General features: G+C 42.1%; 1 protein-coding gene across 7 annotated transcripts in view; it reads right to left on the bottom strand.

The window, feature by feature from the left end:
* The window catches only part of foxp1b (forkhead box P1b), a 581,092-nt gene that overhangs the window by 69,009 nt on the left and 496,624 nt on the right, over window positions 1–15,459 (bottom strand). For all 7 annotated transcript variants that reach the window (XM_086001439.1, XM_086001441.1, XM_086001437.1 and 4 more), the window contains one exon: window positions 7,052–7,156. In XM_086001439.1, the coding sequence (XP_085857565.1) occupies window positions 7,052–7,156 (105 nt within the window). The remainder of the gene's footprint in view (window positions 1–7,051; window positions 7,157–15,459) is intronic.

Here is a 15,459-nt window from a genome sequence, read left to right as displayed (position 1 = left end):
CAGAAATATTTTATGTATCCTTGGCCAGTGGCAGGAAACAACAGATCTTTTAGGATTCACATTAATAAGTGTGGATTTCCCAGTCAGCTAATACCTACAAACAACCAATGTAATTTATGAAGGCAGGCATTATTTCCAATTTAAGAATTAATCCATGATTATTTTTAATTACATATTAGGCAGAAATAGCAGTTGAAATCTGGGGCAAGTGATTGATCCTGCTGTGTTTATTTTGGCTGAACTGAATTTACAGGTTACAGGCAAGAGGGGAAAAAACAGAAAATTAATATCAATATTAGCAACAAAGTTCTCTCCACCCAGTGATATTTAAAAGTAGTTTGACCTGTCTGAACCACTTCTCTAACTTGTAGCCAATTTGAAGCTGCTATGTATGATCTCATCTTCCCTCCTGGTAAAATCCCAGCACCCATTTTAACAGGACGAACCATTTCAGGTACTTTAAAATCTGCTGTCCTTCAGGAAACCAGTTAAAAATTTCCAGCTATGCACTTCTGATATATAATCATAAATTGTGGTTTTGAAGAACTAAGTGGAAGGTTCATCGTGCAATTTAAAATACTTTATATATGACTCAAATATGGTAAAAAGGGGGGGCCCCTACTAGCTTTTACATACAGCAGGTTTGACTCTCAAATTTCTGAGTGCTATACAGCAAAATTACAGTCCCCAGTAACTTGTTTCATGCTAAAATTGCAAAGTGTACATTATCCATACATTTTGCAATTTTAGCATGAAATACAGTACATTGATATCATCCCAGCAGAATCTGATGTCTGCTACAGTTGTGGTGATCACCTTTATTAATAACACGTTTCCTTGGCTGAAACTGAGGTCCTACTCTAGTCCCATTGCCATGAGTACTATAGTTATTTGTAATTTTTTCGTATACTTCTGAATTAGTTAATAATTTAGGTGTTATATAAATGTGAGACAGAATCTTCTTCTGTAAGTATACTTACATTGTGTTGATAAAAGGCTACACTATATTTAGGCTACACTGAAAGGCCACACTTATGCTTTAAAATATTTTAAACAAGATTTTAAAGGCCAACAAAATATTACAAAAATGAACAAGTCTGAGGAATTCAAAAAGAATCTATTATTGTTAAATCAACAGGTGGCATTGGTTTACAATGAACGAAACTGAATTTTCACTTCTGCATATTTTCTTTACAATACAGTATCAACATTGGTTAATATTTGAGGTTCATTTTCAGTTGTTAAAATCAATTTTGATCCACATATATTCAGACTTTAAAATAATTAATGTCATCTTTTAATTAGTGCCACCAGAGTTTTCAACTAGTTGCAATTTTCAAAAGTCTTGTGATTTTTGCGAATCTCAGGAGGTCTAGTTCCATGGGCCTCTTTCAGTTGCATGTGGAGTTGGCGCCTGGCATGATTTGTTATATTTTTTCTAATTTCCTCTCAAGACCATGAAAAGGTACGTCACGCAACTGATTATTGTATTTCTATTTACACCCCTCTACTGCCTATGTAATGGCCAAATGCCAGGTTCCCTGCTGAATTCTACATCGTCTCTTTCTCCTTTCTCTACCCCATTTTCCCTTCCATCTTCCCGATCTCTTTGTATCTCGGTTGCAGTCACCTTTCTGCTGTGCCTAGCTAGTCTGCAGCCCCAGCTCAGTGTCATTCAAGGCTTGTACTCCCAAGATCTCCTGGGTTTTGAATCTTCGAACTTTAACACTAGGAGGATTTTTTAAATAAATAAAACAAAATATATTAAATGATCAATTTGCCCCAAACTAACACATAGGGCAGGATTTTCATTGGGCCATGGAGGCGGGATTGGAGGCGTGTGGGGGGGTTAAAATCTCGAAATCGGGGGGCATGAACCCATCCCGCCCCCATGCCAGTTTCAAAGGAGGCGGATACCCGACCTGTGCTGGGACCCGCCTCCCCGAGGCGGGAAGGGGATTAGTGCCAATTAACTGCCTGTTAACAGGTAGTTAACAGCCGGTTTTTAGCCTAATCCCTATTTTTATTGCTGAAGTGTGGGATTCCCGATGGCTCCAAACCACGCCAAGTTAGCGAGGCGGACCGTTGGGCTGAAGGGTTCGAGATGTCCCGTGTTCAGGTGAGTGATGGGTGCATGAGTGCAGAGGTAAGTGTGTTTGGTGTGTGTAAAGTGTTTAAAGAAGTTTTACTTACATTTACTTACCTTTACAGCCTTCCTTCCTTCAGGTCTCAGGAGTCCCTCATCTCACCGGCACAGAAAGCAGAATGGCCGCGAGCTGTCAAAAGTTGCAGCATTCAGCTTTCTGTTCTGGAGAGATCTCTAAATCAGCCTGAGAGGAAGGAATTAACTTGGAGTACAGATTGTCAGTGTTTGACAGCTTCAAACAGCTGTCAAACCGTGATATTTCATCTTTGACAGATGAAATGTCAATCTGTGACGTCACCTGTTGTCAGGTGGCCCTTAATTGGCCTGCTGAGCCCGCTGGGCGGGCTCAACAAGGTCAATCAAGTGAAAATCGCATGGGTTGGCCACAACTCGATGGAAGCGGGACTACAACCCCGAGAGTTGTAGTCCCACCTCCTACACGCCTCCTCAAATGAAAATCCAGCCCATAGGCTGGAATTTTCCCATTAAAATAAAGGTTGGGTTCCACAGGCAGTTAAATTGTTAAAAATGGGATTCCGGACCGGATACCCCCTCCAACCTGCTCACTTCCGGTTTTGCCGGAGGTGGGATTGGGGGGTGGGGGCGGGTGGTGGAGGAAAGGCGACCAACCTGCTCCCGAGGGGCATTACCTCCATTTAAATATTGTAATGAGGCTGGAAGCCTCTTTCTCACTGTTCATTTTGAATTTAACTGCCTGTGGACAGGTTTCACGCAATTTGTGAAACCCAGCAGTTAAACAGGCGGGGACTGCTGCATCCAGGAGGTAAGTGGATTTATACCTACCTCCTGGATCCAGGGTCCCGACCATACCCACCCCCCGCGAGTGGAGACCCCCCACTGAGGCCTCCGATCACCCCACAGGCCTGCCTCCCCCCCCCCACTCCCCCAATGATGAGGAGGCCGGCCCCGATCCTCCATCTGCCCCCTCCCCCGATCCCTGGCCAATCCTGCAACCACCCCAGCCCCCGCTGATCCTTTCTCCCCTTCCCCCCACCCGCCGATTGCCGACCCCCCTCCCACGATCCCTTCCTCAGACTGACTCCTCGCAACTGAGGCCTACCTGCCCGCAGCCAGCCAGCCTCTCAAGCTGGCTGGCTGCGGGCGAGAAACCGAGGCCCCACATTCAAATTAGGCCCTGCCAGTAAAGTCGGCAGGGCCTGCGGGAAACCCGGCCTCCAGGTTTCCTGCCTGCCTCGGATCACCACCACCCCCCAAAGAAAATTCTGGCCATAGTTTATGTATTTCATCTCATTTTATTTAAAATAAGAAAAGCATTAAAAAAAAGTCATAACCAGTAAAAGAGAGTAAGTGAACAAGTGCAAAGCTTTTTTCCTTAATTTTCCATTTGCTCAATAAGTTTCACCTAAAAGATGCAACATTAATTTTGCCCTTGACTTTTTTTAAACTATATTTAATTTTAATAAAGGGAATTTAAAAAAAAACATGAAAGAATCTATTGATCTTCAATTGAAAAGTAAGTTATCAATGTTTTAATTCTAGTGTCACTAGAGGGCACTGTGGCATATGGGTCACTCTGACCCTTCTGGACCACTGTACCAAAGGTTTTACACTACCAATCAACTGCTAAATTTGGACAGCTGAATCATCCTGAAATAATAAGTACTGCAATTGGTTTTGTACACAAAAAAATCTCAACCAATATCAATACACCTGATGAAGCTGAACACCCCCTGAACATGGCTTAAAAAGCCTCCACATTCAACGATCATCCTCCGCCATTTCCGCTACCTCCAAAGTGATCCCACCACCAACCGCATCTTCCCCTCCCCTCCCCTTTCAGCATTCCGTAGGGACCGCTCCCTCCGAGACACCCTAGTCCACTCCTCTATCACCCCCAGCACCCCTTCCCCTTCGCCTGGCACCTTCCCGTGCAAGCGTAGGAGATGTAACACCTGCCCCTATACCTCCCCCACTCCCACTGTCCAGGGCCCCAAACACCCCTTCCAGGTAAAACAGCGATTTACTTGTACTTCTTGCAATCTAGTATACTGTATTCACTGCTCACGATGTGGTCTCCTCTACATTGGGGAGACCAAACGCAGATTGGGTGACCGCTTTGCGGAACACCTCCGTTCAGTCCGTAAGGGTGACCCCGAGCTTCCGGTCGCCTGTCATTTTAATTCACCGCTCCATTCCCACTCGGATCTCACTGTCCTTGGCCTCTTTCATTGTTCCACGGAAGCTCAACGTAAACTCGAGGAACAGCACCTCATCTTCTGATTAGGCACTTTGCAGCCTTCCGGACTCAATATCGAGTTCAACAATTTCAGATCATAACCTCGGCCCCTATCACATTTTTACTTAAAAAAAATTTCCCCACCCCTTTGTTTTGGGTTTTCCCTCCCCCCCCCCATCTCCTTTTTTAACATGGCAGCTGTCTCTCATTCTGCCAGTACATTTCACACCTAATCTGAGCCGTCTTTTGTCCTAGCACCATCTCGTCTTGTTTTGAATACCTCTTAATGTCTATTCACTTCTTTTGTTCCCTCCCCAGCCCTGCCTTTCGATCTATTTCATTTCCTTTCCAGTTTTGAAAAAGGGTTAGACCCGAAACGTCGATTCTAATTTCTCTCCATGGATGTTGCCTGGCCTGCTGAGTTTTTCCAGCATTTTCTGTTGTTATTATGGCTTAAAATAACTTATTTTGGGAAGGAAAAATGTCATGTGTGAACAACGGGTTCTAATAGAGATAATGCTTTATCTAATTGTCTTCTCAAAAAATTCTGAAGAATCAAATGAGTGCTGAAAAGGTTCACAATTTACTGCACAGATTGACTCTTCCATATATGTAGTTGTTTAACATATTCTTCTTAAAATTGCAAAACACCAACACTGCAAATTCATGCGGAAGTGTTTTGAATCTACACTTGGAGAATTCTGAAGGCCATGGAACACATTAAATAGAAGTCTCTTTGTAATTAAAAGTTTTTCTTTAAATTCTTTGCTGAGTCTGAATAGTCTAGACAAACAACTGAACTACGCCACAGTGAGCTAATAAAAACAAGTTCAAAAAATCACTCATAATAAGTCTTTCTTTCATTTTCCATACAGCTTAAATCTTAGTTGGGTCTATTTTATGTGAAACTTTATTAAAGGAAGCTGATGTAAAAATACAACAGTCAAGTGTCAGTAATTTGTTTTTAAGTGTTACATTCCATTCTCTAAAGCTGTTTGTATACTTCAGTATTAAAAACAGATGGGATTGTATCACTGCCTGAAAAATTACCTAATCTCTTAGCCATTTGAGTACTGAAACTTTTTCAGTTTCCAAAATTTAACATTGGTTTGATTACTTAACTAGAATGATTTTTTGTGAATATCAAGTAAAAATTACTAAATAAAATCAGGCATAGAATTTCTTAACTCAAGAGTGGCCTCATTATTTGACTACAATGAACATTTTCTGTGACTACCAAACACCCATTATATGCTAATGCAGTTCACAAAGGGTTAAAACATCTGGGCCTAGAAATTCGGTGGAGCCCCAAACTCGTCTGGGCGCCAGAATTACCGCTGCAATCGGAGCCATTGCGCCCGCCGGAAATTCAGCTTGAGTGCCCCAAGAGGGACGCAGGGCGCTGCTCGAGGCGCCCCGCGTCCCTCTTGAGGCGCTGAAACTGAATATCGCAGCGCAACGTGCCGCGGCGCACTGCGGTACTGCAGGCCTTCCTCCCCTTCTTAAGGGGGAGGGGCCTGCACCAGCGCGATGACCGATCGCGAGTGCCGGCAAAAGAGCCCGGCACCGAGGAGAAGTGCCGGGCTCTCGGGACACAGCCGGCACTGCCCGGGGGGTGGGATCAGGAGGTCGGGGACGGAGGTGCTGGCAGGCGGCCACCAAAAAAAATGGCCGCCCCGCACCTCCACCTTAATTTGCGCCACTACCGCCACAGGTAGGCCCCGTGAACCGGGCGCGATTTGCGAACGGCGTTAGAGGCGGGCGCTACCAAATATCGCAATCGGGGTGGTAGCGGGGCGCTGCGCACACCGATAACATCATCGGTGGCGGCGCAGCGCTACAGGCTAACGCCGCCATTAGCGCCCCGCTAAATATCACGGGAGGCGTGGCCAGTGGCGCTAAAGCCACTGAGTGCCCTCTTTAGGCGCTAACTGGTGGTGCAGCCCACCGAATTTCTAGGCCCTGCAGTTTTGAGTTCACTTTGTATTTAGGTACTATGACACTTTCTCACAGTGATATCATTAAAAAAAACTGATTTAACATCTGAATTAATATTAATAGAGCTTTATTAATTGATCTGTTGAACCTCACATTTGAATTTCTATGAAGAAATGTTTTTCAAACAATGCTGATTATCATACAGGATAAGAGTACCTACTGGCACTGTATTGACTAAAATTAACTGGTACAGTTGCTCAATTATGTTTGGCAGTTAATTAATAACAAGGAGTTTATGAGCCAGCATTGCAGTTAGCTTAAAAAACAAATAAGGAAATAAATATGCATACTGCTTACAGAATCTGTTTCTTCTCCTGATATGATATCCATTATTGACAGTTATGGAATTGTACATGTGTTCATTTTTTTTTAACTGGCTTAAGTGTACATCAGCCTAAATACATAAAGTAACTGGCATGGCATAACTCTATTTGCCTTACTCCTCTCCCGCTCCTGCTCCCATCCCCCCCACAAACACTTTATCCTCCACTCAACACAAACACGGGACTATCAGTTTGATTCAGACCATCATTCCCATGGCTGCCGTTCTGCAGTTTTACAAGCAAGTTTACTGTAACTCTGTACATCATAGGTGGTATTTTATTCGGGTCAACTGCATTAATCTGCTGGATTCTCAAGTTAATCAAACATCAATCAATCAATGGATGAAAACACAAAACTGGACTTACTTTAGAAACTGTCCAAAGTCGTCACAGACTACTTCACAACCTGGCCATTTACACACACCATGACCGTATAAAGGATGATTGCACCCGTGCTCCTCATGGGATAAGCTGAAGAGGGGAAAACAAAATATGTATATTTCAGCTACAGCCGAGACTACATATACAGTACAGTCCCTTTACGCACAAGAGCCATACAAAAATGATATTATAGGGAGGAAATGTTATAAAAGGGGATAGTAGTGCTATTAAAAATTGTTGTATCCACGGTCATGCTATATCAGAGTTTTAATGGGTTTAATGAGTTAGTCAGAGATCCATAATAAATGCAACTTGTGGTATATCAAAGAGCTTTATAAAAGAGGTCCACGCATTACAACAATAGTGTAGTTCAACAAGCACAATGTCAATGTTTTTCAGAGGCTTATAAATTATGAGTATATAATCTACTCTCAGCAGTTGAAATTACTGTTATATTAATAAAATAAATGTACTTTGGAAAGTTCAGAAATGGGAAAAAAGGTTGATTATTAAAATTATTACAATGCATGCATTACACGGTCCTTTCTAAACAGGAAACGAATACTCAGTCTTGGACAAGTACTTAATATAGCATTTCTATATCCGTATCACTAGAGTTCAAGCTTCACTGCAGCCTTTCACTCATTGTTAATATCAAACTTCAGTCATTTCTTAGAATAGTCTACAGTAATATTTACTACAAAGACAATAAAAACAGGAAGCAAATATTCACGGTTTAAAAGTTAACTTTATACAAAGCTAATAATACTGAACACCATTTAGGATTATTCCAAATACAGCAAAGATAAAAGACAATGGCTGTCATATTCTAAATGTTATGTTACTCAAAATTTCCAGAAACAAATCACCATGTTTACATTGAGCAACCGATGACTTGGTAACATGTCACTGTAGGTTCATGCCTTAGTAAATATGAATGACCTAACCAGCCTACCACAATTGTAGGATGGGCCATTCCTATATGGGAAATGTGAAAAGAGAAATCCTGTAAACCTTTAGCCACCTTATAGTGGATGTGTATCTATTATGGCTCGCCTTATGGATCAGCAATGGAATGACGTCACAAATCTGTCGACCTATCTTCATGGTGGAGAACTGCGATAGGGAGGTGAGACACTGAGAAAAGCATGGGCAAGCTAAAAAGAAAATTAGCATGGTTCTAAAAATAAACTTCTACTTATAATTTAATATTAAGTACATTTACCTATATTACTCATTTTCTTCTTATAACCAGCCTGAAAGAACGATTTGACTTCACTTATCTGAGTCACAAGACACAATTGATCCAGGTCATGTGGTGAACAGTCAGATGTTATCTCTGTTCAACTGAGTGATAAACCACATCCCCCTTCATGTATTTCAATGCCATCAGGACTTTCATTGGTAAAAGACATTTCAGAAGTCTATTTGAAATATCTTGCAGAGAAGCTCTGGTACAACTGTAACATCTGTTCCACAACTGACAAATCACTAAAATAGTGAAGGTCCCAAGAATTTTGCTTTCAAGTTCAAGCATGAAATTCAGCTGACCTTTCTGTGAAAGGCAGACTTATATTTTCATCTGGAATGATACCACTACAAAATCTACTCCAATGCAGAAATGACAGTTAATCCTAACTGGACCGTTATTATTATTGTTCACCTTTTCTTTTATGAAGTTTCACCATGCTGAGTACCTCTCCCGGTGAAGTCAATGAGTTGTTCCCAGGTATCAGCCAATGACACTCTATGATCAGCTGCTAAGTATGCAAGAGGACACAAGGAAAACTGGCCCTCTGACTTTTCATTTCTTTTACAGACAAAAACCTGGCCAATCCTGACACCTTCCCACAGGGGCAAGATTGAAATTGAGGACTCAATGCATAGGAAACCATTTATTAAAATTGTGACCTACCCTGTTGTTACATAGCACATTGGAGTTCCAATACACTGTGCCAGCATAATAGTATGCTCCAATACTAACACTGCCTCTCAGTATAGCAGCCCACCAGCTGAGAATTTTAGATTGATGCATATAAGCTTGGTATTCCTGAATTGTACTTAATGGCTCTCCATGAGATGTGATGTGCAAATGGTATTTACAAAGTGGCAATAACAACAGAAAATGCTGGAAACACTCAGCAGGACAGGCAGCATCGTGGAAAGAGAAACAGAGTTAACGTTTCAGGTCGATGACCCTTCGTTAGAACAGTACAAAGAGACATCTATCTGACTGCATCCCAATTCTCAACGTTTTATTCTGGACTATTGTTTAAAGATTATTAATGTTATAAAGTGTTACAATTTCAAAAACAATTTAGACATTTTGAGTTGATGTACAAAAGGTACACTTTGCACCTAAAAAAGGATAGATCATTAAAATGTCATGGATAGGCACAGAAAATAATCAAAATGGCTAATGGAATGCTGGCCTTTATATCTAGAGGACTAGAATACAAGGGGGTAGAAGTTATGCTACAGCTGTACAAAACCCTGGTTAGACCACAACTGGAGTACTGTGTTCAGTGTTGGGCACCACACCTTAGGAAGGATATACTGGCCTTGGGAGGGAATGCAACGTAGGTTTACCAGAATGATAACTGGACTCCAAGGATTAGATTACGAGGAGAGATTACACAAACTAGGGTTGAATTCCCTCGAATTTAAAAGGTTAAGGGGTAATTTGATCTAAGTTTTCAAGATATTAAGGGAAACTGATAGGGTAGATAGAGAGAAACTGTTTCTGCTGGTTGGAGAGTCTAGGACTAGGGAACATAGTCTAATAATTACAGCCAGATCTTTCAGGAATGAAGTTAGGAAACACTTTTATACGCAAAGGGTGGTAGAAGTTTGGAACTCTCTTCCGCAAACGGCAATTGATGCTAGGTCAATTGTTAATTTTAAATCTGAGATTGATGTTTGGTTAACCAAAGGTATTAAGGGATATGGGGAAATGGCAGGTATGTGGAGTTACGTCACAGATCAGCCATGATCTCATTGAATGGTGGAACAGGCTCGAGTGGCTAAATGGCCTACTCCTGTTCCTATGTTCCTAATTATATAGTTTTCTCATCTTACAATAATATAAGACCATGGGGCGGAAATCGACACTTAAAGCCATCGAATGTTCAACTGTCCGTCAATCTTGATGCCTGCTCTGATAGAAACTGCAGCTTCAGGTTGGGACAGCATTCATATAACTGCATCATTTTAAATGATGCCAGCATAAATACCATTTCTAAAGGAGAGATACACACCTTCAGAGAAAGAAACCTAGTACTGCTCATAATACTGATCAATTCATGTTGATCTTCTCAAGCAAAAAAGTTGATGGTTTAAATAGAGGTTTAAGAGTAGCTAACATCTGCTTGAGCCTAGTGAATTTCAGGAGTGCTCACCAAATTAAACACCTCTAAAATCCAATGGGGTTTTGCTTTGAAAATAGTAAAATGTAATTGTGTGGTATATGTGCATTGCTTGGTGATTCATGGGAATTCTAGCTTAATTTATATGGTTAAATAGATGGTGAACTGATTGAGTTTGAAGTATTTATGTGTTAAAGGGCAACACATAAACACCTTGATATGGTATAAAAGCTAAGCAGTATAGCTCTATCAAGACGCTGGCCCTTGACTTTCAGCCAGTTAAGTGGCTGGGAAGGCATATAGGCCTGAATTTGATTACATTCTAACAAACTGCTTAGTCTGCTCTTTTACCCACATCCTTCTTGTAAAGTTTTTGGCCCAGAAATTCGGGTCTCCACGGGTTGAGTACGCACGAGGTACTCACCCGTAGGCCCAATGGAAGTGCCGGTTTCCTGCATGCACTGCGCATGCGCGGGAAACCGGCACTTCCGCTCCTCTGAACGAAGAGGTTCAGAGGTCGAACGCGTGCGCGGGAGAGGCTGCGCGTGCGCATCGAACAATTAAAAAAAAAAAAAAATTTATACAGGTTTTCCCGTGAGGGTAAGCCTGCAGAAGTTAGAAATGTAAAAAGCAGGCGTAAGGCCTGCTTTTTACAAGGTAAGGGGTGAATTAATTAAAATTAAAACATTTTTTCCACAGGTTTATTACTTTTAAATACTTTAAAGCAAGGCAAGGTTATTTTTAGCCCCTATAGAAAATAAAATTATTTTTTTCAAAAATTTAAATTATTGTTTAAAATAGTTATTTCATGTAATTTATAGTTTATTTAAAAAATGTAATTTTTAAAAAATTTATTTGAAGATTTAGTGCTATTTTGGGGCCGTAGTATTTATAAGTCTTGACAGCACTTCCTGTCAGACTTATGAATGGAGCATTCCCTGCTCCGATTGGCTCCCCATGGCCCACGTGATTCCAGGGGACGCATCGAACTAACTGCGCCCCTGGGATACGCAAGCACTGCGCGTCGGCAGCTGGGCCAGACCCCGGATCGGAATTCCACAGGGGCCCAGAGCTCAACGGCCGGCGCACAAGGTAAGTGCAGATCGGGGGCTTGCACCCGCGGGAAGCCCCCGACCCAAATTTCTGGTCCATGTTATCTTTCAGTTGGCACGAGTATCAACTCAAACTTCAAAACAAAATGAAAATGACTTTGAAATGTTTGCAGGAGATTTTTTATTTTAACCAGCATTTTAGAAATGTCTTTTTATATATTTTATTGGGAAATAATGCAGCTTTGAGCTTACATTAATACCCATTTCTCAAGCTACTCTTAAGAGAATTGCTCTGAGTGCCACTCAGAATTTTGCATTGGTACACACCTCTGGACTTCAATCCATGCTGTGGAAGGACACAGATGACTGTGTTATCGCAGTATCAATGCTTGCCTAGAAAATGCATCACAGGTCAAAGATGGGCACTGATATCACTCCAACCCAAAATTGCATAAATACCAAAATCATAGCCACGGCCAAAGGGGTGAATACAAAGGAGGTTCGGTTAGAAGTTTGTCTCCAAAATGGATTTAGTCTAAAAACAAAACATATAGACTATGGTTTTGTTCCATTTCTTAACTTACTGAAGCAAGAGCATTTAATCTTTTACCTAAGGTTGGAACAGTTTGATCTGCAATATTCCTTTATGATCAGCTGACAAGAGAAGTCTTTCTTTGGGGCAGTAACGCTGCTGTAAAGTACTCCATTTAGTATCTCACCCATGAACTGCAGAGATTTTAGGACTTAGGCTTGCAACTCTAAAATTACAGTTCTCCACTGTAAAGTTACGTGCTAAACAATTATCATTCATCGGCTTTGGATTGGACAGTTCGACTTTACAGCAAGCTATCCAGAAGTTTCTAATAGGTAAACTGATCACCAAATGAAATGATTTGCTCTGCGAACCAGGTGTTGCAAAATTAAAATATGTTCCTTATAAACATGTTTACGATGCACAAACAAAATCTTCCACCCAAACATATGTCGATTAAAACAAGAAATACATTTTTCCACATATTTCTGTCTTATGATGTGGAGGCATTAGTTAAAGGCTCTCAATGAATTTACCACAGCAAATAAAGCATCAGTATTTGAGCCATCTCCCCACTGCTGTCCTTTGTCAATCCTACTCCCATTCAATTTTAGATTTAGAAATAACTGTCATAATTTTATCAAATAAATTACCTTTTCCAACATCTTGTAAGTATTAATTATGATCCTGACATTCCATAGGGATTCTTCTCATCTTCCACCATAACTTCAGTGGAACTCCCAGGGAAACAGTGTAAATGGCCGTTTTGAACTCTTTCCCTTGGGGTTCTGACAATTTCTCGTCAGTGGGAGAAAAAACAAAACAAAGACTTGCATTTCTATAGCACCTTTTACGACATCAGAACATCCCAAAAATCATCTGTTTTTAGGTGCTCGTTGAGGGTTACATGTTTGCCAGGACACCAGGAAAACTCCTCTGCTCTCCTTTGAATAATGCCGTGGGATCTTTTGCGTCCACCTGTGAGGTCATACGGGACCTTGGTTTCATCCGAAAGATGGCATCTTCGACAGTGCACCATTACCTCAGTATTGCACTGAAGTACCTGCTTAGATTATTTGCTCAAGTCTCAGGAGTGCGATTTGAACCCACAACCTTCTGACTTAGAGGCGAGAGTGCTACCACTGAGACAAGACTGACACATAACTGGGAGAGCGAGCTCCCATTAAATTTCAGGGCCTTTATCTTTTACCAAAAGCTTAATAGCACACAGTAATAAGCCTACAGCTTGATGACTTTGCATCTGTACAGCATTTCCAAAACTAAAGCTGGCACCAAGGGCTAATTTTCTGAATACGTGCTGGCACCGTGAAAACTTGCCGACTAGTACAGCATATCGGAAAATTACTCTGCACTACTCAACAAAAAGAAAAAACAAGCCTCTGCCCCTTAAAGCTTCAGTTGGAAATATTCATCCTGACTCAACTGATAAGGAGCAGAAGCAATGACAGCAGCAATAACAACAACAACTTGCATTTAAGTGTCTCAAAGACTGGAATTTTGCCGGCGCTCAGGGGGCGGGTTTAGAGGTGGGACATCCGGCAAAATTGCAAAGATTGACAGTGGATCGAAAACCCGCTATCAAGCCACCTCCAAACAAGCCTCCCAGGTGTCGGATCCCCGAATTGCGCAAGGACCCGACACATAGCAGCAGGAAGATTATGGACACTTAATTGCTTGTTAACAGGTTGTTAACAGGCAGTTAAGAGGCTTTTTGCAATTTTGACAGGTCTACTGCGGGCTTCCTGACATCCAGATACCACGCCTGGCAAGTGTGGCGTGCTGTGGGTCTACTGTAATGTTTCTGCATTGATGACAGCTGCAGAAGTGGTGTGAAGGATCCAATGGTACACTGGTGAGTTTCAGAGGTAAGAAAATGTTGGGAAAATCATTTTTAATGCATTTACACTTTTCTGTAGGTGACAAGTTTTAGATTGTGTATGTAGTCCCACCTCATTGGGAGAACCGCTCTCACCAGTGACAGATCGCTTTTGTAACCTCACCTGCAGCTGCCATCTGTTCTAGCCTAAGGAGGGAGTCACTGGAGAGCCTGGATGAAAGGGCTCACCTTTGTACAGTGATTGTCAGTGTTTGCAGCACCTCAATGCTGTCAAACACGGAAAAATCAGCTGTCAAAAAAAAGTGTGTGGCCACTTTGAGAAAACTGGCAGATGACACGTCATCAACTGACACCGGCTTCCTCTTAATTGCCCGGCAAGCCTGCAGGGCAGGCTTAACAGGGCCAATTGACGCAAAATCACATCTGATGTCATTGGGGGCGGGACTGGAACCCGGAAGGCAGCTGTCCCACCCCCAAGCCGCATCGATAGGAAAAATCACGGCCAAAGTTCATCACAACGGAAATAAATAGGGAAATGGATAACAAGTCATGGAGGGAGAGATAGAAAGCTTAATCTTCAGCTGCCTAGGCTGCACATTCTTGAGTTCCCTCCTTAAACCTTCCTCTCCTTGTTTAAAGCCCTCCTTAATACTCACCTTTGACCAATGTTCCTCCATTTGTCGCTTACCTCTCTGAAGCACCTTGGGATGCTTTTCCATATAAATGCAAGTTTTCAAATGGGGTTTGAATAGGTTTTTAATGGTGAATGAAGAAGTGGTGACAGGGAGGGGTTTAGGGAATTTGTTAGAGTATGGCTAATGTAACTGATGTTCCACCACCAAAGGTTGGGTGAAGGGAGGGAGGGATGCACAATAGGCCACAGTCAGAGCACCAAAGGATGTGGAACGAGATATTAGGCTGGAAGAGATGGGTCCATGGAATGATTTGAAGACAAGGATGAACATTTTTAATTTAATGTACTATGGGGGAGGGGGATCCAATGCAGGTTATGGAGGTTGGGTGAGTGGACCTAATGCAGGAATGGATATAGGCACCCGAGTTTTGGATATGTTGGAGCTTATGGAGGATGGGAGGCTGGTAAGGCATTCTTTGGAATAATCTAATTTAGGGATGAGACAAGCAACAGAGGGGCTGTGGTAAGGGTTAACACAAGCAAAGTTGCAGGCGTCGAGATGTTGGTAATAGTAGAAAGTGGGGTTTGAAGCGCAGGTCTCAGTCGAACAAGATGTTAAAAGTGTTGCATGACATGGTTCCGTCTGAGCGTGTGGTCGGGGAGAGAGTTGGAGTTTGTGATGGGGGACAAAAATGGTGCTTCAGTTTTCCCAATGTGCCATTGAAGGAAGTTGTGAGTCAACCATGACTGGATGTCAAATAGTCTGACATAATGGAGGTGGGTTAATGGAAGCAGTGGAGAGGTAGAGCTGGATATCACCAACATACATATGGAAGGTGGCACCATATCTGTAGATGATGTCACTGAGGGGTAGCATATAGAGGAGGAAGAAAAGGGGGCATGGGACAGATCTTTAGGGAACCCAGAGGTGACATCCAGGGTGGGAAGATAA

Source organism: Somniosus microcephalus, chromosome 11 (assembly GCF_052327205.1).
Source record: "Somniosus microcephalus isolate GS21.2 chromosome 11, FLI_Smic_1.0, whole genome shotgun sequence".
Taxonomy (NCBI): domain Eukaryota; kingdom Metazoa; phylum Chordata; class Chondrichthyes; order Squaliformes; family Somniosidae; genus Somniosus; species Somniosus microcephalus.
Note: the sequence above shows the minus strand (reverse complement) of the source record. Positions and strands in the feature narration are given on the sequence as shown.